Raw genomic sequence first — 24,444 nt, 5'->3', positions numbered from 1 at the left:
ATCACTTTTATATTAATAACATTATTGCTAAAACAAAGTATTTAAAACGAATACTTTTAATTAAAAATATGACAAATATAAAAGGTTAAATAATTTTCATAATATCTAAAAGTAACTTATTAAGTTATATTAGGTTTGAATTTTTAATAAGCTTTGTTTACTTTGACGTTAAGCTGTCAAAATATTTATTACAGCCGCAAATTTAAATTCTCACAGATTATAAATGAATAAATTTTAAAAATGATAATAATAATAAAGTACACATGTAAAAAATGTACCTACTTATAATTTATTAATTTAATTACCTTAACATATCACAGAGTATTTTTTTTTTCTAATATGATTGTTTTATAAGTAACTAGCGGACGCGCGCAGCTTCTCCTGCTTATTTGCATCCATAAGGGTGAATTTTAATAAACCACGTGTTCAATGGCAATTACAATTTAAAGATTTTTCCATACAAATTTGCAACGCCTTATTAGCACCCTTAGGGGGTAAATTCTAAAAAACCGTCAATCACGTGTTCAATTAAATATTTTTAAGAGTCTGAATTTACAATTCTATAAAAATCGGTGCCGATTTACATTTTTTTCCATACAAACTTTCAGCCTCTATTTCACCTCTTAAAATATTTCAAAATCCCTTCTTAGTAGATGTCAAGATTATAAAAGTAAACATCTGTCCAAATTTCACGTTTCTACGCACAGCGGTTAGTGCTGTGCGTGCGACTTACCTCAGTCAACGAGGACAAGTCCTTTTATATATATAGATAATGAATTTTAAAAGGTTACTTACCTTGCAAAACATACTTACATACTGTAGCTGGAACTAGTATGGTACCGCCAATCTATTGACTTTATTTATTTTAATAGTTAAAAATCATCTTGTGCTTCATTTTTTCCATGAAGTAGGTATTATTTTAGTGTATTGGTGTAAGTTTATTTAATTACTATTTGGTGTGCTGTGTGTGGTGTTATATAAAACTTTTTTATTATGCCCTTAATATATATATTTTTTATATAAAGACCTCTATATCAATCAATTAGAACCCTATAAAGAAAATATAAAAGATCATCTCCCAGAATCCCCAAAAAGTCAAATTTAAATTAGTTAACATGAATCTATGCTAAAATTCTAACAAACCTGTATTAGAGTATATGTAGTTAATTAACTGTTTAGTTACAACAGTAGCAAAAGAAAAAAAACTATGGCATATTAAAACTAAATTCTCAATGGTATGAATAGAATAGAGGTTTAGATAGAGGTGTGCCAGTCGATGATATAAAGCAACTGTAGTGACCTCGCCATCCATCAACATCGTGAAAGCAACTTCAATACGTAATCAGTTTTTAGGGCAGTTTAGTTTGATGGACAGCTCCGGCACTAAGTGTCAGTGCATTGTGGACTAATATAAATATATATTTAACGATCGCTATTTAATATTAAATCGAAATAACTAGGTAATACTAAGTCAGGTTGTTTGCTTGCCGTGTATGTTTGTGTGTAGAAAAATGCGAAATGATTAATTTATAGCGTTTATTAAACAGTTTTCACATAAAGGTAACATACAAAAGAATTTCTTTCTTCATAAATATATTATTAAATATGGATAGGTAGGCACTAAACTATTAAGTGATAATATACTGTCACGCCTAATAACTTATTACAATTAGGTGAAACATACAACACAATTTAATTTTAACAATATCGTGCACTTAAATCAAACTAAGTTAAAGATCACTGTAACGTTAAACTAATAAAAAATCTCATTCAATTCGGATTTGTACTTGCAGAAAACATTAATTAGGTCACCAACATCGGCAGTGTTTTGTCAAAACATAGAAACTGGCAAGGCAAGTAGTGCGTGCGAACTTAGAGGAGTGCTCGACGCCACAGGCGCGATCGGCGTTAAACTAATATGTTTCTTTGTAAATATAGTTGACAGCGGAATAGAATTGACTAGCAACGATTTAACAATTGTTGTCTGACTGACAAGCGTCGCGTTCTCGAGAACGAACCGCGCCCGGGGCCCGGGGCCCACGGCACCTACCGCGCGGGCCCCCTCGCGGCGTATACCCATGGGACGTGACACTGACAAATTAGTTGTAGCTGTTAGATGACATATGATGACGGCAATCACATCGCAGCCTGCGTGCGTGTTAAAGACGGTGCGGGTCCTAATTGCGAAATTGAAACTGAACAGTACAAACAATGATACATGCTTGAGGAGAAAGCTGAAGCTAGGACTTGATTGCAAATTGCTCACTTCATAAATTTAAGATGTTAGGGTAAGAGATTTTTATATGACAAATTCGATAGCCATACGATTTCAATCAAGTCCCACTTTCATTTACATCTTGTTACATTTATTTGTTTATCCTAAATGATGATGTACTTGATGGTGTAGATTGAGATCATTACATGAGTTTTAGATCGGATCTCATTAAAACACAGAAAGCATTAATTAAATTTCAATTTTTAAGGTTAATAAGGCCAAATAAATAGGAAAAACTTAGCGCAGGCTTACATTACGAGAGAGTATTGGGTGAAAAATACATTTGACGGTACGCCAAAAGACGCGTCTAGTGTATCACGTAATGTGTTCTACTTTACAAAAGATAATCGATAAACAAGTACATTTAGTAAACATCGTAGCGGTGAAGCAAAACAAAACAGCCGTAGAATAGTTCGTGTGTCGTGTTAATCACATGTTACGTGTGTCCCCTCCTCTACCTCTCTGTAGAGAGGCCCCTGGCTCGACGCTGACAGCTCCTGGTGCGGTCGGCTCGGCTGAATAGGACTATTTACACAAAAAGCTTTTATGTACAGCAATGTTAGATGCAGTATCGCGCAAAGTATACTACCTAGTTATGTTTACAATTGAACTGATCTGAACCACTAGCGAGTGCTGTTATTGAATATCGCTCGAGACAGTGTGGTTCTCTGCGGTGACGGTATCATGAATGGACATTGTGAGAAGCTAGGTGCTCATATCAGTCTATGCGTCATATTGCCACGACTTGAGAACGCGCGAGGTCTAGGAAGCGGGCGGGTACGTTACTGCGGGAACCGCTACGATTGTGTGATGCCGTATTATGTTCGCTTTTATTCGCTTGTCAACTGAGTTAAGTAGTAGTTTTCACCCGATCTCATTGAGGTATAGAGATGAAACAAAGAAACACTACATTAATGGATTAAAGTGCGCGACGCGAGCTCGCTGCCTGTATCTATGTCTTACTTTTGACGACTAGTTTTGCCGAGGTCTCGACTTGGCCGGCGGCGGTGGTGGCGCGGCAGGTAAAAGTACCAGTGTCCTCTTCATAAGTGTTACCAATCAGCAGCACTGCGTTGTTGCCCTCGTGAATCATCTAAAAATATTTATTAATGTTTAATATCAAGTTCTATAAGTCTCCATAAATGCAGTTGTATACTGATAATTAATTACCATTGCGATTTTTTAAGATAGAATTTTTTTGAAGTTTGTATGAAATGCCTTTAAGAAATTTATATTATAAAACTAGCGGCCCCCCCCCCCCCCCCGCGGCCTCGCCCGCTTGAACTACATGATTATTCATTTAATAAACAGAATTGACTGACAGTCAAATGTGTCATGATGTCAAGAATAATTTAATTCATTCGTTCAGAAACAGTCTTAAATGATAAATTATTGATTTGGGTAAGGATTTATAGTATTCAATTAAATGGAATCGAATAATCCTATATCGAAATAGAATCCAAAGTAATTGATCGAATAAATGAATCTATTATATTTAATTGAGAATCTTCTTGGTGAAAGTTGGTTAAAAATACAGATTTATCACAAACAAATACAGACTTATTATAAGTATAAGTATTTTAGATATGGATTGTTGTAGGCAAACTCATGGCTTGAGTTCATTCAAATGCCGATAACTTTTTTTTAAATGAACCGATTTTGATGAAACAAGATTTTACAACTTTTTTTTACAATTTTAGATGTTAAGCTGGGTTAAAACAAAGAAATTAGTGAAAGTTTTACGTAAATCGGTTCACTACTTGCAGAGATTAGCGTGACCACACATACAGACAGACAGACAGACGGACAGACAAGAAATAAAAAAAAATATTTTTGCACTTAAAAAGAATAATAGAAAGCAAAAATATTTTTATCCATTTTAGTCAAAAATACTAATTGTACAGACAATATATTTTTATTGTTTTATTATATATAGAGATTAAGAAAAGATTAAATGCTTACTTGAAAATCAGGAGTCTCTGGTATAAGTGCTCCTTCTCTGAGCCATTGAATCGTAGGCTTAACTTTGCTTGTTATTTGAGTCTTAAATTGCGCAGGCTGGCCTTCATATACAACGATGTCACGCAGCGGTGTCAAGTTTGGCAAATTGTCAGCCTGGTCAGGCTGCGTTACTTTGAGCTTCGCAGCCACAGCCACTCGTCCGGCTGAGTTATAAGCGATACACTTATAGTCGCCTTCATCTTCAGGGAAAGCTTCAGATATACGCAGATTATAGTCATCTGCAGTTCTAGACATTTGGAAGTACTTAGATGGCTTAATCAGTTTTTCTCCCTTATACCATTGCACTGTAGGTAATGGCTTACCAACGATCTTGCAACTGAATTCAATAGCCTGGCCCTCAGCTACTACCTTGTCCTTCAAAGGTTCAATAATTTCTGGCGGAGAGTTAGCAGCCTTAGTTTGAGGCTTCGGTTTATCTTTAGTAACAGGAGCGTTTACAATACATTCAGCATCGCAACGTGCTTCACCAGCAACGTTAATTGCAACGCATTCGTATTTACCAGAATCTTGGGTAAAGGCTTCTAAAATGAGGAGAGTGTATGTACCATCTTCTTCCAGAATCTTGTTTCGAATATCTGGTTGAACTTTCTTTCCATTCTTTAGCCAATAGACGTCAATAGCCTTAGTTCCAGTAACTTTGGTGTCAAATCTTACCAACTGTCCAGCAGTAACGTTAACGTTTTGAGCTGTTAACGTAAAGCTAGGTGGAATAACGCCACCTCTACCTTGTCGTCTCCGTTCTTCTACGACTAAGTTAGCGCTACATTTAGCAGTTCCTCCTCTGTTTTCAGCTACAGCAGCAAAGACAGCAGAATCTTCAATAAAGACTTGTCTAATAATTAATATAGACTTGGTACTGAACGTGTGAATTTGGAAATCAGGTGAGTTTTTAATTGGGAAATTCTCACGATACCATTTTATTGTCGGTAATGGATCTCCGTCAAATTCAACTTCAAATCTTGCTTGTTCATGTTCAAAAGCGCGGCAGGGTTGCATTTTTTTGGTAAACACAGGTGGTATACTAGGCTTAACCGGACCTTCGACCACCCTTTCTTGTGTTTGTGCCTTATGTTCTACTTCAGTTGTTTCTGTAGATGTTATTTTGCGGGTTATTTCAGTGTCCCCAACTACTTCTTTTTGAATTTGTTTCTGTTTTGCTACATGCACTTCTTTGCCATGAACAGTTGATTCTGATGGTCCAGGAATTCTAGGCTTTTGTACTTTACTTTGGACTTGCTTTTCAACGACCTCTTCTGTTTCTCTAAAAAAGTATTTATTAATTAAATTTTATCAAATATATTAAATATTTTATTTTATGGTAATAAAGACGTACAATGAAAAATGTTAAAGTTACTTACAAATTATCTTCATATTTTTGCGCCATACTTCTGGCCACTGAAGAGGTAGTTACTTTCTCTCCAGGGATGGCATATTGATGTGATGATTCTCTTAATCTACTTTCTTTAACAATTTGTTCATTCTCTAGCTCCTGGAGCTTGTTGTAGTATTCTTCACTCTTCTTCTTCTTTACTGTCTGTTGCCATTCAGTTTCAGAATCTTTAATGACCTTTGATTTTAATTCAGGTCTATGATCAATGACTCCCTGTCGTTGCATAGTTTGTCTTTCTTCGAATGTTTTCTCTAATTCGGTTTCATTGCGTTGATATTGGGTTGTTTCATCATACCAAGCTGTATAACGATTTATTTTATTAGATAATATTAAATTTAATATAATTCTCAGTAAAATTTAAAAACATACCTTTTTGAAATTCCGATGCTAAGGCAGTAGAAGCAGGTGAATAGCAGCAGATCTTCGCATAGGTGAATTGAAGGGAAGGACTTAAGGAAGCAAAGGATTTCTGTGCGAAAGCGAATGTGGAGTGTGCGTGATTTGTGGACTTGTGTTAGTGCAGCAGAATCGCAAAGCCTTATTTTTTCTCCCAGACAGATTTGGTAAATTACAAGCATAGATAACATCTTTTTAAGCTTTGAAAACGTCATCTACGTGTATCATGTAAAAGTGTAAATACTTACGTCTTGGTGCATTTTTCAAAACACCTCTATAATCGTCGTGTCTCGGGATAACTTTAAGTTCGGTCGTTGCTAATGCCTCTCCTACTGAGCTTCGTGCAATTACTTCAATTTTACCAGTGTCATATTGTCTAGTCTTTGGTATATCAAGATGATACATTCCATCATACGTTAGCTTATATCTAGAACCCTGGAATCATAAGAAATAAACGAGTAACGAATTAAATAAATGAAACATAGAAAGGGATTTAATTTATATTAGTCAGGACTTACGTTAACAATTGTATTTTCATTAATAAGCCACATTACACGGGGCTTTGGATGACCTGTAACACGACAACAAAATCTTGCCCATTCTCCTTCTTCTACGGTTACTGGTTCGGGGCGGCTAACAAATACAGGTGCTGCTCGTGGTTTAGCCTCTTCAATAGCTTGTTCAGGTGCTCTATGTTATTAAAAAAAAGTACAATATAAATAAATTAACCATAATAATAAACCATATAAATACATATTATTTACATAACTTTTAAAATGTAAATAAGGTAAATATAATGTAAGTGTTTGTAGGGTAAATATAAATGTATAGTAAATATAAATTTACTTACACTTGCCAAGAAGCTTCCATTTCTCTTATTTTCTCAATACTCTTCATATGTTTAGGTAGCTGAGAATCATAAACGATGCCTGGCTTACCAGCTGTCTTAATTACAGCCTTTGTCTCATCCATACCGTAAAGATTTGTAGCGCGGCATAAATATTCACCGCTGTCTTCAGGATATACCCAGCCAAAGTTCATTGCAACGTATCCAAAGTCGTAAATTGGAGTGAAACGATTTTCTGAAAATAAGGATTGCTTCTTTTAAAAAAATGATGGGAAGATAGAGTACAGATAGTTATGAAATATTAAACTATAGCTATGTATTATTATTATTTAAGTTTAACGCTTTATATATAACACTGATACTTACTGTGCAATAAAGGTTTGCCGTTGAAAAACCATTCAACTTTCATATTAGGATCGCCAACTGGTGCTAATTGACACTCAAATTTTGTTGATTCCATTTCGACAAGTGTTGTTTGGCTTTGTATTTGTGTTACGAATCTTGGTGGTTGCTTTTTATCAACGTCATAGAGGTCGTCCTCAGTAAGAAATACTTCAGAGGTGTATTTTTTAATTGTAGCTTCCATTTGCGTCAGTGCTTCGGATTTCTTCATGCCTTTGGGTACTTGATTTTGTAATATGATGTCTGGAAGTTCTATAGTAAAAGTAGTAAAAGTTAGTAAAAAGGATAACATTATGAATGTAACTTACAATCATATTATACCAGATAGAATAATGAAAATAAACTTACGTTTACATGACACAGTAGCTTTTGTAAAATCTTCTCCAAAGTCATTTACAGCTCGGCAAACGTATTCACCAGAATCTTCCGCATAAACATATAATATATCAAGAGACACAAAACCCATGTCATATACTGTGCGGAATCTGTGGCCAGAGGGTAGTAATTTACCATTCCTATACCACTCAATACGAAGCTTAGGATCTTCTTTTGGTTCTACGCGACATTCAAAGCGAATGGATTCAGATTCCTCAATAGTGTGCGACTGAATTTGTGTAATAAATTTAGGAGGACTGCTTACAATAGGTTCTTCCTTAGGAACATCGCTCACACGTCCCTTTTCTAGTTCTTTAATTTTTTCGCCACTCATTCCTTGTGGTAATTGGGACTCTAAAATAATATCACGTTTCGTGCTGCATGTAACTTTAGCTGTTGTTGTGGCTGAGCCCCACTTATTAGTTGCTCGGCAGGTATATTCTCCTGAATCTCTTGCATAAATATAGTCTATATCCAAGGCAATAAAGCCGAAATCGTTAAGCATGTGTACTCTAGAACCTGTTGCAAAAGGTTTGCCATTGTGGAACCAATCTATTCTCATCGTGGGATCTCCCACAGGTTCAACACGACAATCAAAATGAATCGGACCACCTTCATTTATATCTAGGTTATCCTTAATTTCTACAGTAAATCTTGGAGGATTTGGTTTTTCATCTTCGATAGCTATTTCTTCACGCTTATGTAGAGTCTCTTCTAATTTCTGGATGCTCTCAGTTCCAGATTTAAATTGCGATGGCAATTGAGGTTCAAGTATAATACCTTGTCTACCTTTGACTTGAAGCTTACATGATACTGTCGCTTCTCCATGGCGGTTTGTGGCTTTGCAAGTATATAGACCTGCATCACGTTGGTAAACGCCACCAATTTCTAATATTACAAATCCAAAATCATTAATAGTCTTTACTCTTGAACCTGTTAAGAGTGCTTTGCCATTATGGAACCATTCAACTGTCATACTAGAATCGTTAACAGGGATTAACCGACACTCAAAATGAGCTGAAGAATTTTCAGTTAAAATAAGATCAGACGGCGTTGTTACAAATTCAGGTGGACTTCCACTTTCAGCTTCTGGAGTGAGATTGTCAACAGTACCAGTATAACCTTCTAAAGCAGCAATTTTGTCTATAGTACCTTCCATTCCTTTGGGTAACTGAGACTCCAGAATTATATTTCTTTTACCTTGAACTTTCATTGAAGCAGTTGTAACAGCTTCGCCATAGTTATTATATGCTCTACAAGAATATTCACCGGAGTCCTCTGGATAAGTTGGAGAGATTTCTAGAATAACAAATCCAAAATCGCAGAAAGTTCTGAATCTCGAACCAGCCTTTAATGACTTTCCATTCCAATACCACTCAACCTAAAAATGATGTTTTTTATTACTTTTGTGCAGTTATTAATATATATTTTATTATTTTTTTTTTTCATAATATGTTATTTTTACTTTTGAAATATATTACCTTAAGGTTAGGATCATCTGTGGGCGTTAAACGGGCTTCAAAGTGAGCGTTTTCACCTTCTCTTAAGTTTTCAATATTGGATAAGGGTACAGTAAAGACAGGGGCTTTTCCACGTTTTTCTTCTACTTCAGTTTCCTTTCTCCGAATCATGGAATCCTCCAATGTTTGTAACTTTTCCAGCCCACCTTCCATGCCCTGAAATATATTAAATTATGTTATGAATGAAATTTTAGAATCATTATGCGAAAAACAACATATATTCTCCTGTATATTTGTTGAAGATTGTTAGGTACATAAAATTAAATATTTTAATTTGTATAATAAATAATTGTATAATACAAACCCGCGGTAGTTGCGAGTCCAGAATTAAGTTCTCCTTTGATGTGCATTTTAGGATTGCCTTCGTAGAATCACGACCCAATTTATTTGTAGCCACACATTCGTATTCTCCGGAATTTTCTTCGTAACAGTATAAAATATCCAATATGACTATTCCAAAATCATGGAAAGTTCTATATCTATGACCATGTGGTAATTTTTTACCATTATAGAACCATTCGACTTTTAGATCAGGATCATCAACTGGTACTAATCTTGCTTCAAAATGAGCACTTTGGCCTTCAATTAATTTTGTTACATCTTGTATCTGGGTGATGAATTTCGGAGGTTCAGCAGAGGCTGGTGCAGGAGCTTGTTGCTGTAATCCTTGTAAGCTTTCTAGCTCCCTAATCTTTGCTAGAGACTCGGGTTGTAAAGTATCTGAATAAACTCCACCTCTACCATAGCAAGATATGGTAGCTTTAGTAAAGTCTTCGCCATATTTATTGTAAGCACGGCATACATATTCACCTGTATCGTGATTTTGAGTGTAAGCTATATCGAGAACAACAAAGCCAAAATCAGATATAGTTTTTATTCTTGTTGAATGACGTAACGGTTGACCGTTATGGTACCATTCGATCTTCATATCAGGGTCATCTACAGGTACAACAGTACACTCAAAATGTGCTGATTGACCATCTTTGAGACCTTCGATGTTTTGTATATGAGTAGTAAATTTAGGTTTTTGACCCTTGCTTTTATCAACACATTCCAATTTCACGCTTATTTCTGCTTGTCCCCATTTATTAGTGGCTCGGCACGAATATACACCAGAATCAGATGTTTTTGTTCCGAGAATTTCAAGAACAACCATTCCAAATGCGTATACTGTACGTATTCTATGACTGGCTTCGATAGTTTTTCCATTATAGAACCATTCTATTACCATACTTTGGTCACCTGTAGGTATCAAGGAAGCTTCATAATGTGCAATTTGTCCTTCACTTATATCAGTGATATCTTGGAATACGGTAACAAATTCTGGTGGGCGTCCTGTATCATCATCTGGCTTTTGTCCAGGTTCTCTACGAAGTGATTCTTCAAGATTTTGAATTTTTTCCAACCCTTCTTTTCCTTTGGGATGTTGTGTCCTTTCAATAAGGTTTTCTTTGCTGCTGCAATAAATCGTGGATGATGTAAATGCTTCTCCTCTTTTATTGTACGCCTTGCAAGTATAAATACCACTGTCTCTTTCATAAACATCAGTCAAATCTAATGTAACAAATCCAAAGTCACTTGAGAGCTTAAATCGTGAGCCTTGTTCCAGAACTTTGCCGTTAAAGTACCATTCAATCTTTAGATCAGGATCATTTTTAGGATTTACTTGACCTTCTAAATGAAGTGCTTGTCCTTCAATTAATTGCTGCTCTGCTATAACAGGCACCACCCATTCTGGCTTAGGATATTCTACATCTGGGACTGATGATCTTCGTCCTTTGGCTAATCTTGCCTCTTCGGCTTGTTCTACTGCTTCTAAGCCTACTTTCCCCTGAGGATGTTGAGTGTCTAAATAGATATGCTTATCACCTGTACATCTTAAGGTTCCAGAAGTTGTTGCAGATCCTTTGCTGTTAGTAGCTTTGCAAGTATAAATTCCAGAATCTTCCTCGTAGGTATGATTAATGTCCAGTGATACATAACTAAAATCATGTATACTTTTGTATCGAGTTCCTGATGGAAGGGGTTTGTTGTTGAAGAACCATTCAATCTTAAGAGTTGGATCTCTAGAAGGTTCAACATTACATTCAAAGTGAATATTGTCACCCTCTTTGCATAATATGTTGTTCAGATGGGTAATAAATACTGGTGTTTCATATACTGGCTCTGGGGATTCAGGTTTACCTGGTTTAGGTTGTTCTAAAGCACCTATTCGGTCTAATGATTCGGGGTGAAGAGATTCACCAAGTAACCAATGGCGGTCTTCGATCTTTATAGATGCAGTAGATACGGCTTCACCGATTAAATTAGTTGCTTTGCAAGTGTAAATTCCGGAGTCATCAATTCTTAAAGAGTTTATAGAGAGTGTAACAAGTCCAAAATCGAAAGTGCTCTTTAATCTAGATCCAGTTGTTAGTGACACGCCATTTTTGAACCATTCAATTCTTAGATTGGGATCAGTGCGAGGTTCCACTTGAGCTTCTAAGTAAACATGTTGCCCTTCAACAAGTTTTTCATAACTCTTAAGATGGGTAGTAAATATAGGAGCCTGCTGTACACCTGTGTCAATAAACATTTCAGGTACTTTGTTCATTGCAGCTTCTTTCATTTGAATCTGTTGCCATGACTCTGGTCTAAGTGCTTCATCGACGATTGTTGATTTTGTTTTGACTTTTAGAGAAGTAGAAGAAACAGTGCTTCCTGCTCTATTAATAGCTTTACACATATATAATCCTGCATCTTGAGCTACAACCGAATTGATATCTAATGTCACGAAACCAAAGTCATGTGTGGTGCGGAAACGTGAACCTGTAAAATTAAAGAAGGAATATATTTATTTTATTCTTGCACCTGTGCATTACATATTTACTTGTTGTTATATTTGTTTAATGTTTCAACATACCCATTTTCAATTCAACGCCATTTATGTACCATTCAAATCTTAAGCTTGGATCACCGACAGGTACTACTCGGGCTTCATAGTGAGCGTGTTGTCCTTCCCATAGCTCCGATGGTCCAGTGAGAACTTGAGTGAAGATCGGTTTCTCAAAGTCTCGCTCAGGTTCATCAGGTTTCCTGGGTTGAGATTCTTCTAGTTTCTGGATTTTTCTCATTCCTTCTGGATGTTGCGTGTCCATTTGAATAGCTGCTTTCGCTGTTTCAAAAAATAAAATATTTAGGAAAATTTTGCAAATTATTATTTATTTTTAAACATTAAGAATATACATTAATATTAGTATGTAAATACTAATATGCTTACTTTTTATCCTCATTGCAGCGGTAGTTACAGCTTCACCAAGAAGGTTTGATGCTCGGCACATGTAAACGCCTTCATCTTCATCACGCACATGAGATATACTCATGGATACGTAGCCAAAATCATGAGTTTTAGTAATTCTGGAACTATCCTCAATGAGTTTTTCATTTCTGAACCATTCTACTTTTAGCGTTGGGTCTCCAACTGGTATAAGCCTACAGTCAAAGTGTGCAGTTTGCCCCTCTTGAATGTTATCAATATTTTGAAGTGGTTGTGTAAATACTGGCCTTTGTCTAGTAACGGGCTCAGGAATTTCCGGTCGTTTAAATGGTTCCGCTGATTCTAACTCTCGGATTTTCTCGAGACCTTCAGGACGTTGAGATTCCGATATAATACTACCTTTTGCGGTTACTGTCATTGATATTGCGGAAGTGCATTGACCAAGAGCATTTATTGCTTTGACAGAATATTCACCGGCATCTTCGGGTACACAGTGCTGAATATCCAATGACACGTAACCAAAATCAAAAGTGATATGGAACCGTGACGCAGATTGCAATGCTTTGCCGTTATGATAGAACTCTATGCGTAAATTAGGGTCATGTACAGGTTCGACTTGACATTCAAAGTGTGCCGTTTGTCCTTCAAAAACATGTGTCGTCCCTCTGAGTTCTGTAACAAATCTTGGAGGCGATATCTTTGGCTCTTCTACCTCCATTCTTGCTGTATGTCCCTGTGCCTCCAGTTTCCTAATCTTTTCGAGACCATTAGGATGTTGTGTATCTAAAATTATATTTCTGTGGCCTGTAAATAAATATTATTATTAATATATTTATTAATGTATATTAATTAAAAATATCTATATTTTAGCATCACGCAATATCCCGCATATTGAAGGGTAGACAGAGATTCTAAGACAGTGTGTTAAGTGGGGGAAATGAATTCCGTGTTTTAAATTATTCCTAGAGTGAGAAAATAAAAATAATTCATTTCCCTGAGTAGGAGTCGAACCCACAACTGTCGCGTTTACAGTCAGACACTGAGCCGCTGTACCTTAACGGGCGCAAATATGATGTTATGCGATTTGACAAAAAAAATATCAAACGTAACTTACTTGCAACCTTCAACGTGCACGTATTGACTGCTTCTCCGAGTTTGTTAGTAGCCTTGCACATGTAGGTACCGGAGTCTTCTGCGTAGGAATATAATATATCTAACGCGACATAACCGAAGTCATGCGTCGTTCTAAATCTATGCCCTGTCTTTATCTTTTGACCATTGAGGAACCACTCGATCTTGAGATCTGGATCATTAATTGGTTCAACTCTACATTCGAAATGAGCACGGTCACCTTCTTTGAGGTTCTCTAGACTTGTTAAGGCTGTTAAAAATACAGGTCTCCGTCCTGGTTGTTCTTCTTCAATGGCTTTAGGTCTTTCATATTGTTCGAGTTCTTTAATCTTCTTTAACCGTTGTTCATCCAAAGTATCCAAGTAGAGAGATGCTTTAGCTAAAAATTAAAGCAAAATACATAGTTCATTAGTTAATGTAATTGTAATGTTTGTTAGTTGCATTTTTTTTATTTAATTCAGCTTTACGTTATGTCTCAAATATATATGCAGTGTCAAGCTGTTGTGTATTTAGTGGTGAAACTTAACGCCGCGCTTTGATTTTCAAAATAAAATTAGTTCATTTCCCTGAGTGTAGATCGAACACACACAACGCTCGGAGTCAGGCACAGCCCCACTGCGCCAAGTTCGTCACGACATTATAAAATATATTTATTTATATTTTATGTATATTCATACAAATATTATAAAGAGGAAACATTCGTATTTTAAAAGCTTTTATTTATTTGTATGTATGTTTGTATTGTTTTCCCACAAAAAGAACCGGACTGATTTCAAAAATTCTTTCACTATTAGAAAGCTACGACTTCACTGAGCAACATAGGCCATATTACATTTTCAAAATAAATACGGTTCCCTAATAAAGATGTAATAATGTAACCCAAGGTGTGATATAATTAATCACCAGCTTCACGCTGTATCCGCTGTGTATGCGGTAGGCAGAGAAAACCTAGTGTTAAGACACTCTGTTCCTCACTTTCTGCCAAATTCTAGAGGCATTGCTTGTTGATTCATAATATTCTTTGTAAAATAACTGTAATGATTGCATTATTACATTTGCGGAGTTAATACACCTGCTTATAGATTGCTATATATTCGTAGGCAAACTAATGCCTTGAGTTCATTCAAATGACGATAACTTTCAATGGACTGATTTTGATAAAACAAACTTTAAATTTTTTTCTGAGTTAAAATAAAGCAATTGGTGAATGTTTTAAGTAATTAAAAAATATATATTTTTGCTTTCTTTTAGATATTCTTCTCAATTGTTCCTCTATCTATTTCAGTCAAAAATACTAAATGTACAAACAAAATATTTTTACTGTTTTGTTATATATAAGAAAAAGTAATATATATTATATACGTAATTGTATTTACGTATACGTATGATGATACAATTACGTATGTAATTGAATTATATACGTAATCGTATGCTATTTTAATTTTTATCTTAAAATGTATTTTGTTCAAATTCATTTTCTTAAAAAAAAGTGCCTTAAAAGCGATCATTTCTCTGTAAGAATATAAATAATTATCATGGTCAGTTATTTAATCATGATATCATATATTCAAATTTAATTAACAATAAAAATAAAAAATAAAAGAATTAAAAAAAAATACATGTTTAAGCGAGCGAAGCCGCGAGCTGGTGGCAAGTTTGTTAATAATTTAACATACGGATATATCAGCTTATTATTTTACATACCGTCTACATTAACAGAACTAGTAGTAACAGCTTCACCGACGGCATTTGTAGCTTTGCACATATACGTGCCTGAATCTTCAGCATATGCATAAAGAATATCCAAAGCTACATATCCAAAGTCATAAGTGGTCTTAAATCTGTGACCCTGTGGAATTGGTCTTCCATTGCAATACCATTCAACACGCATCGTTGGATCGTTTACTGGGGTAAGCGTAGCCTCCAAATGTACGTATTGACCTTCGGGCACATGAGCATTCTTAAGTGGCTTTCCAAACTGAGGTTTCTCAGCAATAAATCCTTCATCACGCACCACTCGTTTGTATCGGCTGTCGTCTTCCAAATATTGAATCTTTTCTAATGCACTTTCATGTTGCGTATCTCTTATAATAGATTCTTTAGCTAAAACCGATAAAAATATATATTTAAAATAAAATGTGTAATATATATTTATTCTATTTTATTAACTATTATTTTTTAACTTACATTGAACGTGTAAATTGATGGAAGATGTTGCTTGTCCTAAATTATTAATAGCTTTACATGTGTATTCTCCAGAATCCTCACCATATACAGTAAGAATATCAAGCGCCGCGAATCCAAAGTCGGAAGCAGTGCGGTAACGATGACCACTTTGTAAAACTTTACCGTTAAAGTACCATTCAACGCGCATATTTGGGTCTGGATAAGGCTCAATTCTGCATTCGTAATGAGCACTTTGGCCTTCTATTAATTTAGAGGGTCCGTTTAATTGAGTAATGAAACGAGGAGCTTGATTTACTGCCACTTCCACTTCTTCCCTACGTTGATAGCGTGATGTATCTTCTAATTGTTGAATTTTTTGTAAAGCAGTTTCGTGTTGAGATTCCATTTGTAAAGATGCTTTGGCTAAAATGTTAAATTTAATTATTATAGTATAGTGTGTATTTTTCCTTTTACTTTATTTAATTGCGATTACATTAATATACTCGTATGTATGCTTAAATCCAATCAATATACTTACATTGTACAAACAGAGTGGAAGATGTTACTGCTTCTCCTAATTCGTTAATAGCGCGACATGTATATGTGCCAGAATCTTCAGGGTTAACGTATTTCATGTTTAGCGCGACATATCCAAAGTCATGCATAGTTGTTATACGATTAGCTAAAAGAACACAGTGTAACGTTATTACGGTACATAAAACCGATAGAAACATATTACATATAAACATTGCAATTTAACAATAGAATTTATATTATTATTACTACTCACAAGCTTCAATAGGAACTCCGTTACGCAACCATTCAACCCTTAACTTGGGGTCTCCAACAGGAATGAGTTTTGCTTCAAAATGTACTGCTTGGTTCTCAGCGACTCTTATGTCTTTCATAGGCATTGTAAACAAGGGCGATTGTATAACAAACTCTTCCTGTGCAGATTGTCTTTGATGTCTTGAAGAATCTTCTAACTGATTAAGCCTTGGTAATGCATTTTCGTGTTGTGATTCCAGATAAATTGACTTTTTCGAATGAACGACTGCCACACCAGAAGTAACAGCTTCGCCGAGAGCATTTATAGCCCGGCAAGTGTATGTGCCCGAATCTTCAGGTAAACAAGACATAATATCAAGTGCCACAAAACCAAAGTTATTGGTTTCTGTAAATCTAGAACCACTCTTTAATGGTTTATTATTATGATACCATTCTACTTTCATACTTGCATCAGACACTGGTATTAATCGACATTCAAAGTGAGCACGTTGACCTTCTTTGATTTCTACATTTTTTAAGGATGTAGTAAATATTGGAGCCTGAGTCGTAACCTCGTCAACAAAATCTGTTCTATGATATTTAGACCTATCTTCCAACACCTGAATCTGTTCTAACCCAGCTTCATTTTGGGTCGCCCTGATTATATCAGCTGTCTCACGACATGTTAATCTGCAGCTAGCTTCATCAGTACCGACTAAATTGACTGCTCTACATGTATATACACCGGAATCTTCCGCGATTAGATCAATTATGTCTAAGGCTACATAACCAAAGTCATGGATTGGTCGGAATCTGTGCCCAACAGTTACTGGTTGGCCATTTTTAAACCATTCAACTTTCAAATTAGGGTCTGTAACGGGCTCAAGCTTGCATTCAAAGTGTACATGGTTGCGTTCCTTGACATTTTCAATAGATTTTGGCTTCGTGACGAATCTAGGTTTAATATTTACTGATTCGTCAATAATATCAGATTTCTTGTAACGGGATGAGTCTTCTAAATAATGTATTTTTTCTAATCCAGAAGGATGTTGAGAATCAAAAATTAAATCTTTCTTTGCCATTACTCGTAGGGCACATGAAGTGACTGCTTCTCCTAATTGATTTGTTGCTTGGCAGGTATAAACTCCCGAATCTTCTGGATAAACACTTAAAAGATCCAGAGCGACATAATCAAATTCGTAGGCTGGTCTGAATCGATGTCCTGTTTTAATAGGTCTGCCGTTACAGAACCATTCTACTTTCATAGTTGGATCGCCAACTGGTTGCAATCGGCATTCTAAATGTACATTAGTACCTTCCACAGTCTCAATATTATGTAATGGTCTGGAGAACTGTGGTGCTTGCATTACTGTAATATCTTCTTGAACCTGCCGGCTTCTACGAGCGGCGTCTTCTAACATCTGTATCTGTTCAACTGCTTGTTCATTTTGCGTTTCGGTCAAGATGTCAGACCTTTCAATAATTCGAACCATTGCTGATGTGTGCGCTGAACCCAAGTGATTAACTGCTCTAACAGTATATTCACCTGAATCGGATGAAGTAGCATGTATGATGTCTAATGCTACAAAGCCAAAATCATAGTATGTTCTAAATCTTGAACCTACTGTAACAGCTCTTCCATTGTGGAACCATTCAACTCTCATGGTTGGGTCGCCCATAGGTTCCAATCTACATTCAAGATGAATATTTTTGCCTTCGGAAACTGGCTGTGGGTCCGACAATGGTTGAACAAAGATTGGTTTTGATTTTGAAATTTCTTCAATATGATACATAGGCTCGACGAATTTCGATTCTTCAAATTGGCGGGTCTTTTCGTATAAGCCGTGGTGAATACTTGATGTGTCAATGCTGGATCGAGCTATAAAAAGAAATATTATGTATATTAATTACATAAATACTATGTAGAATAACAAAGAAATGGTAAATATGTTCATGACTTACTTTCAACTATCATTGAAGCGCTGAGTTGGGCGTCTCCAGAAGCATTACGCGCTACAACTGTATAAACACCAGAATCTTCAGAGCGGACATTAGCAATATCCAGCGCGACGTATCCGAAATCATGATATGTTTGAATACGATTAGCTGATTTTATTTGTTTTCCGTTGAAGTACCATTCAACGGTCATAGTGAGGTCACTTTGAGGCTCAACTCTAGCCTCAAAATGAGCACTTTGCCCTTCAACGATCTTATTAGTTCCTTTAAGTGGACCAAGAAATCGTGGTTTTTGTGTTATTTTAACTTCCTCTTCCGATTTTTTCGAGTATCTACTAGAATCTTCTAAATATTGAATTTTTTCCAGTCCACCGGGATGCTGAGATTCAGCTATAATATCTTTCTTTGTGATGATTGTAAGATTAGCACTTGTAGTTGCTTGTCCAAGTGCATTATACGCCCGACATGTGTAGTGTCCTGCGTCGTGAATTGTTACGGATTTAATTGTTAAAGCTACATATCCAAAATTAAAAAATGTAGTTATTCTTGAACTAGCTTCGACTGGTCGTCCATCCTTTAACCATTCTACTCTGAGTGTAGAGTCGCCAATTGGCTCTAGTCGAGCCTCGAAATGGGCAAATCCGCCCTCTTTAATGCTTATTTGATCTTTTATTGGTGTTTTAAACTCTGGTCTCTGAGTACTTTCAGGTGCTTCCTGATAATATTTTTGGTGCTGTTGTTGTTGATAAGCTTCTAACTGCTCAGTCTTTTCAATATATCTACGTTGTTCAGGTATGCCCAGGTCAGCTGTTACTGTGCTTCTAGCTGCTACTCTTATCGAAGCGGTACTAATGGCTTCTCCTAGTCTATTCACAGCCCTCACTGTATACGAACCTGCATCTTCAGCCCGTAGGTGCATGATGTTTAGGGAGACGTAGCCGAAATTGAAGATTGCTGTGATTCGCGAGCTAGCTGTAATAGACCTTCCATCTTTGTACCACTCGACTCTCATAGTTGGGTCACTAACAGGTGTAAGTTGTGCTTCGAAATGTGCATTTCTACCTTCCTGCAGCTCCCCAAGATCTTGTAATGGTCTAATGAATTGTGGTTTTTGTGATGTTTGTTCTTCAATGGATTCTTGATGTTGATATTTAGAATAGTCTTCTAATTGTTGAATATATTGTAAACTTCCTGGATGTTGACTGGTCCTTTCGATTGTAGCTCTAGGTGTTACTTGTAGTATAGCCTTCGTTTCTGCCATACCTGTAGCACTTATTGCGCGACATGTATATTCACCACTATCTTGAATATTAAGACTGAGCATATCTAAAGATATATATCCAAAACGGAATATAGAAGTAAATCTGGAACCTGTAACAATAAAAAATATGTATTAATACTCTAACTTTATTATTTATTTATTTGTACTTTTATATAATTTGACAATACTACTTACTAGCTTCTATACTTTGACCATTTTTCAACCACTCGATTCTCATCGTTGGGTCCCCGACCGGTTCTATCCTCGTTTCAAAATGAATTTTCCCGCCTTCCATTTGTGAAACACTTTTAAGTGGCACAATGAATTGAGGTGGAGGATAGACACGGTCTTCTTCACCCGCAGGAATATATGGTCGTGCTCTTTCCACGTGCCTTAAATATATAATTTCCGGTCCAGGAGCAGGCCTGCAGTAAACAAAAATAAGATTTTATACCTTATTATACATAAGGAATATAAAGTAAATGATGTACGTAAAGTGCAAGGTAAATTTTATAGAAGACTTACTCTGGCTCGATAATTTTTGTAGGCCGGGGCAAGTGCAGACGCTTTTGCTCAGGTGGAGGCTCTTTTGGTACTTCCACATAAAGCCTCGCCCGAGTTGCTGTGGAGCCTGCGACATTTTGAGCAGTGCACTGATACCATGCCGCATCCGACGCCTTGGCTCTGGGTATATCTAATGTCGAGGCCCCACCTTCGTTAGTAATTCGTAGCTCTGGATTGGGTATAATTGGAACACCGTCTTTCTGCCATGTGATACGTGGTGTAGGTGTGCCAACAGCGCGTGCATTCAGTATAACGGGCTCACCTTCTCGTACATTTAAAGTACTAAAACGTTCAACGAACTTAGGAGCAACAACTTGCTCTTTTTCAATAACATTTAACCGACATTGGAAAGATGTTTCTCCACTCTTATTTCGCGCTACACATGTCACTACACCACTATCACGTCTATCGACGTTTGTAATCATAAGCGCATGATTTCCAGATTCGTTTACTAATATCTTATGATTATAATCGTCTCGGATTTGTCTATCGTTAATGAACCACGTGACTTCGGGATACGGTCTACCGGTAACGCGGCAATCGAATCGCGTCATTTTTCCTTCAGTGACATCTCTATCCTGGCAGACCTTAACAAATTGCGGAGCAAGAGCTTTTTCACTTATTTCTATTCGTTCAGTCTCTATTTGTTGAGTATCAATTGTATATTGTGATTTTTGGTCTTGTACATAAGTTTCTTGGGGCGATTCCACAGCAAGGTACGCTGATGTAACAATGCAACCATTAGGATTTTCAGCCAAAAGAGTGTAATGGCCTGAATCAGACTTTTGTGTGTTTCTTACCCTAAGGATAGTTTGATTGTTGGTTGTTATTATGTTGTGTTTGTTCGAGTTCACTATCCTCTGACCATTTTTGAACCACGTGACACGTGGCCTGGGATTGCCAGATAGCTGTACCTGAAATTGTGCATCAGTACCCTCTTGAAGCTTTGAATTTCTAGGTTTCTGTGATATTTTCGGTGGAGATACTGGCCCCATGGTCTTATCTACTTCAGTGTTTATTTGAATATCAGTTTCTCCGATATATCTCTTTGTTATTGTTTCCCTGAATGATACTTCTCTCAAAAGTCTGTATTCAAATGTATCTACTTTAAAATCCTCTGTGGATGAGTAATCTGACCCATTTGTGTATGCGTATTTTTGGGATTGTCTCGACTGTTCAGAAGAATAGCCTTGAGTACCATAAGATTTGTGTTCTACACTCTCACTAACGTGCCTGTAGCTTTGTTGCTGTGAGGTCTGATGTGCGGGTACTGGCACACCTTCAGGTTGAATATATACTGAGCAAATCGCTTCACCATATTGATTTCTCGCTGTGCATGTATATTCCCCCTCATCACCAGGACCAATTTGTTTGATTAGCAGAGACACGTCCCCAGTTTGTTCATTGTAGCTCATACTATATTTATTACATTCAACCAATGGAGCCTTCTTTCTGGTCCATGATACAACCGGAGTAGGATTTCCTCTTAACTTGCCTTCAAATTTTGCATTACCTCCTTGTGCAAATCGTGCATTTTTAAATATTTGCTCGAAAATCGGTGGAGATGGGTCACCAGGTCTGCCCGAGGCGATAGGTAAGCGTTCAACTCCAGAGCTCTCCACTGTAAAAGAGGAGAATGTATGTTACATTAAATGTAAATTTAGTTACTTATAAATCAAACATAAGGCCAATCGTGACGGAGGGGCGCAAAGAGTGACTGTAAACGCGACTCGTTGTGAGTTCGATGCCCACTCGAGGAAATGAAATATTTATTTATAATACTAGGTTCCCTCTGCTTACCCTGATGACCCTGATGCGGGCAGCGTGAAGCTAATTTATTTAGATTTATTTGTTTTTTTATGGCCATCAAACCTAACCTCGCATTACTTTACTAAAGATTTGCTTATTAAGACAACATGTGTGTTATGTTTTATTAAAAACAATATTTTAATTCAAATCAGCAGTTCCTTAGATTAGCGCGGTAAACCAATCAAAATGTTCAGCGTAATAATATTAGCATACACATATTTTTAGTAATAATTCTGTTCTATCAGGTGTACAATAGTACCGCGCTTCAGTTACCCCAGGCCCCAGTTCTTGCATGCGCATGAGTCAGCGGTGACGGAGCGGGCGAGCTCTTTTCGCGCGGCTATTTTCGTACCACCACTCGTATCTTATTACGAACTCCATTTTGGTCGCGAACAAGTCACGGACGTGTTTGTTTGTATATATATGTGTTTAATATAAGGTTAATTTTGAATTTTATAAATTTAATTATATATCACTGTTTTATTCCTCAAATTTGAGGGAATGATAAAAGGAATCTAGTATCGAGACTCTATATTTCGGATTCATAATTTTTTTAAGATAAAAAATATTAATTTTCATATAGAATTACAAAGATCAATCGATTAATCGAGACCGTTGTGACGCAGCCGCGCAGCGGGTTACTGTAAATGTGACAATTGTGGGTTCAATTCCCACTCGGTCAATTAATGATTTTCACAGTAAGAGATGAATTGCGTGTGTGTTTCGGGAACGCAATGTCTTAATACTAGGCTCCCTCTACAATATGCGGGATACAGCGTGAAATGTTAAAAAAAAATAAAAAAGGGAATTAAAGATCAATATAAGAGGCCAGTTGCGGCGGAAAGGCGTAAAGTGTAACTGTAAACGGCACAGGTTGTGGGTTCGATTCCCACTCAACAAATGAAATATTTAATATTTCCAGATTTCGGCGAAAATGGAGAACAGTGTGTCTTATGTTCCCTCTGCCTATCCTGGTATGCGCGAGATACAGTTTGATGGTAAAATTACATTCGAAAATCCTTCGCCGCAAAGCAGTCATATTATTGAGAAAACGACATAAAAATAAAAAAAGGCATAATAATCGCCTGCAAACCAGAATACTTGCAATCAGGTTCGATAAAAAATTGTAACTAGTAATTTCACATTTTTTTGTATGAACAGCAAGTTCACATTATTTCTACCTTACTTTTTAACTTTATAAGCCTTTTTTTACAAAATGTTAATAATAACAGTATTTTTTATAATATTACTAGTTGTTGTCCGTAACTTTTATTTGCGTAAGTATTAAAAATGTGTAATCTCGTTTTATTCCATTCCTGTAGGAATTTCAGCATATCCTCTCTTATTTAACTGCTCTCTAAGGAAATCTACTGGCCAAGTTTCGTTTCCCACTGATGGCCTAATTTTCAATATTTTGCATGTTGAGTTGAGTTAGCATCAAAGCCAAGAAATGTAAATAATTTATTTGAATATAATTTTGGAAACTAAGTATAATATATTTTTGGAAACCGGATAGCTTCCATTATAGGAGTATATTAAAATCAAATGAAGATTCATCTACTTACACTTACAGATTGGAACTTTAACATACCATTGCAATGTGTTTTGTAACGCAAGCCTATCTTAGTATAAATAAAATCGGGTAAGTGCGAGTCAGATTCGCCAACCGAGACTTCTGTACCAATAGAGTATATGCTGAGTGTATATTATTTATTTATTATTTATTTTTCTATGAAATATCTAGAACTTTACACTTTTCCGATTTTTCTTTATTTGTATTGTAAATTCTCACTTCGTGTTAAATTTTATAAATGTAAGGTTTTGATGACGTGGCGATTTTCATATGAAAGGCAAATATAATCGATATGAAATCGATACTATATAATTGCTCGTTTCTTTTGACATAGAAACTTGATTTTTTCTTTACTTGAAGGGACCATAGACTTGAATATTTGATATTATTTTCATCTTAATACAGCGACGCGATCTCTAGATAAATGATCTTCATGGACAACAAAGTGATACTACAACGGTTACGTTTTTACCGTTTGAGGTACGGAACCCTAAAAAGGAATGGTTAAGGGAAAAATATGTTTCAAATTCAAAATGTTCTTTATTCAAATAGACTATAACAAGCACTTTTGAATCGTCGAATGAACATATAAATAAAAAGCTACCACCGGTTCAGAAGGCAAGAAACTCATATTATAAATTTGAGCTTGAGATTGATTAATTTGATTCAATTCATCTGAATTGAAACTTTTATAAAAATACCTGCATTTTTGATAATAATACTATAAATAATT

General features: G+C 36.0%; 1 protein-coding gene across 1 annotated transcript in view; it reads right to left on the bottom strand.

Annotated features, from left to right (window-relative positions):
• sls (sallimus) overlaps positions 1-24,444 on the bottom strand; it is a 111,135-nt gene that overhangs the window by 73,620 nt on the left and 13,071 nt on the right. Inside the window, exons 2-21 of the mRNA XM_085206653.1 lie at positions 20,291-21,950; positions 19,961-20,190; positions 18,511-19,875; positions 16,571-18,427; positions 16,319-16,462; positions 15,802-16,203; positions 15,319-15,717; positions 13,598-13,993; positions 12,487-13,287; positions 12,130-12,381; positions 9,532-12,035; positions 9,189-9,383; positions 7,681-9,088; positions 7,297-7,584; positions 6,934-7,165; positions 6,602-6,773; positions 6,332-6,518; positions 5,656-5,986; positions 4,238-5,558; positions 3,239-3,368 (exon numbers count right to left, since the gene is read on the bottom strand). Of these exons, the coding sequence (XP_085062779.1) occupies positions 3,239-3,368; positions 4,238-5,558; positions 5,656-5,986; positions 6,332-6,518; positions 6,602-6,773; positions 6,934-7,165; positions 7,297-7,584; positions 7,681-9,088; positions 9,189-9,383; positions 9,532-12,035; positions 12,130-12,381; positions 12,487-13,287; positions 13,598-13,993; positions 15,319-15,717; positions 15,802-16,203; positions 16,319-16,462; positions 16,571-18,427; positions 18,511-19,875; positions 19,961-20,190; positions 20,291-21,950 (14,274 nt within the window). The remainder of the gene's footprint in view (positions 1-3,238; positions 3,369-4,237; positions 5,559-5,655; positions 5,987-6,331; positions 6,519-6,601; positions 6,774-6,933; positions 7,166-7,296; positions 7,585-7,680; positions 9,089-9,188; positions 9,384-9,531; positions 12,036-12,129; positions 12,382-12,486; positions 13,288-13,597; positions 13,994-15,318; positions 15,718-15,801; positions 16,204-16,318; positions 16,463-16,570; positions 18,428-18,510; positions 19,876-19,960; positions 20,191-20,290; positions 21,951-24,444) is intronic.

The sequence above is a fragment of the Heliconius melpomene genome, chromosome 21, assembly GCF_056956725.1.
Source record: "Heliconius melpomene rosina isolate 202511_hmr_F chromosome 21, ASM5695672v1, whole genome shotgun sequence".
Lineage (NCBI taxonomy): Eukaryota > Metazoa > Arthropoda > Insecta > Lepidoptera > Nymphalidae > Heliconius > Heliconius melpomene.
This window is presented reverse-complemented; position numbering and strand designations above follow the sequence as displayed.